The 1,986-nt window shown below is 33.6% G+C and overlaps 1 protein-coding gene across 1 annotated transcript; it reads right to left on the bottom strand.

Annotated features, from left to right (window-relative positions):
* Positions 1-524: 524 nt before the first annotated feature.
* LOC105325532 (caveolin-1) lies at positions 525-1,253 on the bottom strand. The gene is made up of 2 exons (XM_011425146.4): positions 1,185-1,253; positions 525-851 (listed from the first exon to the last, which is right to left on the bottom strand). The coding sequence occupies exons 1-2, from the start codon at positions 1,251-1,253 to the stop codon at positions 525-527; spliced, it is 396 nt and encodes a 131-aa protein (XP_011423448.3).
* Positions 1,254-1,986: the final 733 nt, after the last annotated feature.

Here is a 1,986-nt window from a genome sequence, read left to right as displayed (position 1 = left end):
TACGGGATTACAGACCCCAGCCTCCTAAAGGCTACCCCCCCCCCCAAAAAAAAGAAGCAATTTTCATATTTTGAGAGCTAACGAAAGATTAAATTGACGATTTTATGCAGACTATCATAATCCAACATACCTGCATTATCGTCAGTCGTACATTTCCTTATAAAACAACTAATTTTCGAAAGAAACAAAACCCGCCGCCTATTTGATTCCAAACACAAAATTAAAAGTAGAAAATTGATTGTTTTTATTACAGTTGAAGAATAACTGTGTTATATACACAAATTATACAAAAATATATAAACATGTTTTTTTAATCCAAAGAATTGTTTTTGCCGAAGCAAATAAAGTTATTCTACTGTTCATTCTAATATCACTCCAAATTCACTTTGCGCGAGGAAATTAAAGGTTTGTTTTAATCACAGTCGCCATGTTCTCGCATTAAATAATTTCAAAGAATGAGAATATAAGGTTTATATCACCCGATCTGTTTCACACTCAGTCGCACATAGCATTGACTAAACAGATCATTTCTTAAAATGATGGAAGATTCCACCACAGGACTCGAAGCATGGCGTCATGCAGCAGTTGATGCACATAGCATAGAGACGTTGGCAAACCCCGCAGTTGATCTCGAGCCACTTAAAGCATGGAGTGATATACCAGACGTGGTAGAAGGCGATGTAGGCAAACTCACAGCCCCACTCTGCGGCGATGCAGCAACCGAAACACAGGGTCATCAGTTTGTAGCAGAGGTTTTTCCAGAGGTTAAAGCAGGCGTGGGACAATTTCCAGACGCAGTCAATACTGTGGGTACCGTCAGGCTCGCCGAAAATGTCGTTGAAATGGAGTGTCTGTAAAGCAAGAATTTTGGAATTTAGGGAGGAAACATGGAGCAATGAAATCCTATAATATTTAGCAGAAAATATAATTATAAGCAAAAGTCTGCAGTGTCTACAAATTTACAGAATTTATGGCTGTATTAAGAAAAGATTGATCAGAAATGTTACATTTATTCTGAAAAGGAAAGCGAAATGATTTAAAGATAATTTTTCACTATAATTCTTCCTGGCTTTTGCATTTTCCTTAATGGTATGCTACAATAAATTCCTTCAATATTCATTTTCTCTCCCTCCTTTTTTTTTTTTTTTTTTTTTTGAAAACTTTCATTACAAAACACCGCTTACCCCTAGGTGACTGTTTAATGCATTTGGATCTCTGTGCTCCAAATCGATAGCATCGCCGTCAGCAGACATTTTGAATTTTTTTTTTGTTCTTTAAGCGAGTAAGGACGGTGTGTCTGGTCCGACTTCTAGATTTGCTATGGTACCTGGATACCAGTTTCCAACAGATATATTCCTTTAAAGACTAACACAAACTCATTGACCAGCAGTGATTGTTGTTGTAGTCAATGGCAAAATACTCTTTACTCTTTATTGAACAGAGCTGACTGTAAAGATTTTCGATTTTTATTTTTCTTTCCAACTTTATTTACTCAACGTTTAGAAATTTGCATAGTAGTTACGGGCAATCAGTGAACTTAAGCCATTAGATGGGCCGATTTTTAAATTTTCGGACCGCATATATAGCAAATGAAAACATGGCAAAAGTTAAAAACATAGTAAATTATACCAGAGTTTTGATTTACATGTACGAGTTCAAATTGTTTAATTTACACTATAAAATTACATAATTTTGAAGCGAGATTTATATTGATGGTTTATAAAACGTTTATACGTGTGGATTAAAAAAAAATACATTTAAAATATACGTCCTTTTTAATGATATTTTTTTATTCCTTCAAAGACTATACACTTAAAAATTGCATGTGTTACATTAAAAATTTAAAATCAAAGATCTCCAAACTTAACTATCAAAATCTTTTATATTATATTATATTAAATTTTTGATTACACGAGAGTGTATTATAAACAAATTATATAATAAGATGTTCTGCAACGTGCACGTGATGAAAGTTTTCACCAAAAT

Source organism: Magallana gigas, chromosome 4 (genome assembly GCF_963853765.1).
Source record: "Magallana gigas chromosome 4, xbMagGiga1.1, whole genome shotgun sequence".
In the NCBI taxonomy this organism is placed as follows: Eukaryota; Metazoa; Mollusca; class Bivalvia; order Ostreida; family Ostreidae; genus Magallana; species Magallana gigas.
The sequence above is the reverse complement of the archived record's forward strand: the minus strand, read 5'-3'. Positions and strand labels throughout refer to the sequence as shown.

Bases quoted from the DNA above. Each gene is read 5' to 3' on its own strand.
- LOC105325532 (XM_011425146.4), bottom strand. From the start codon at position 1,253: ATGTCTGCTGACGGCGATGCTATCGATTTGGAGCACAGAGATCCAAAT. The intron at 852-1,184 runs GTAAGCGGTGTT...CTTGCTTTACAG, and splicing joins CATTAAACAGTCACCTAGGG to ACACTCCATTTCAACGACAT.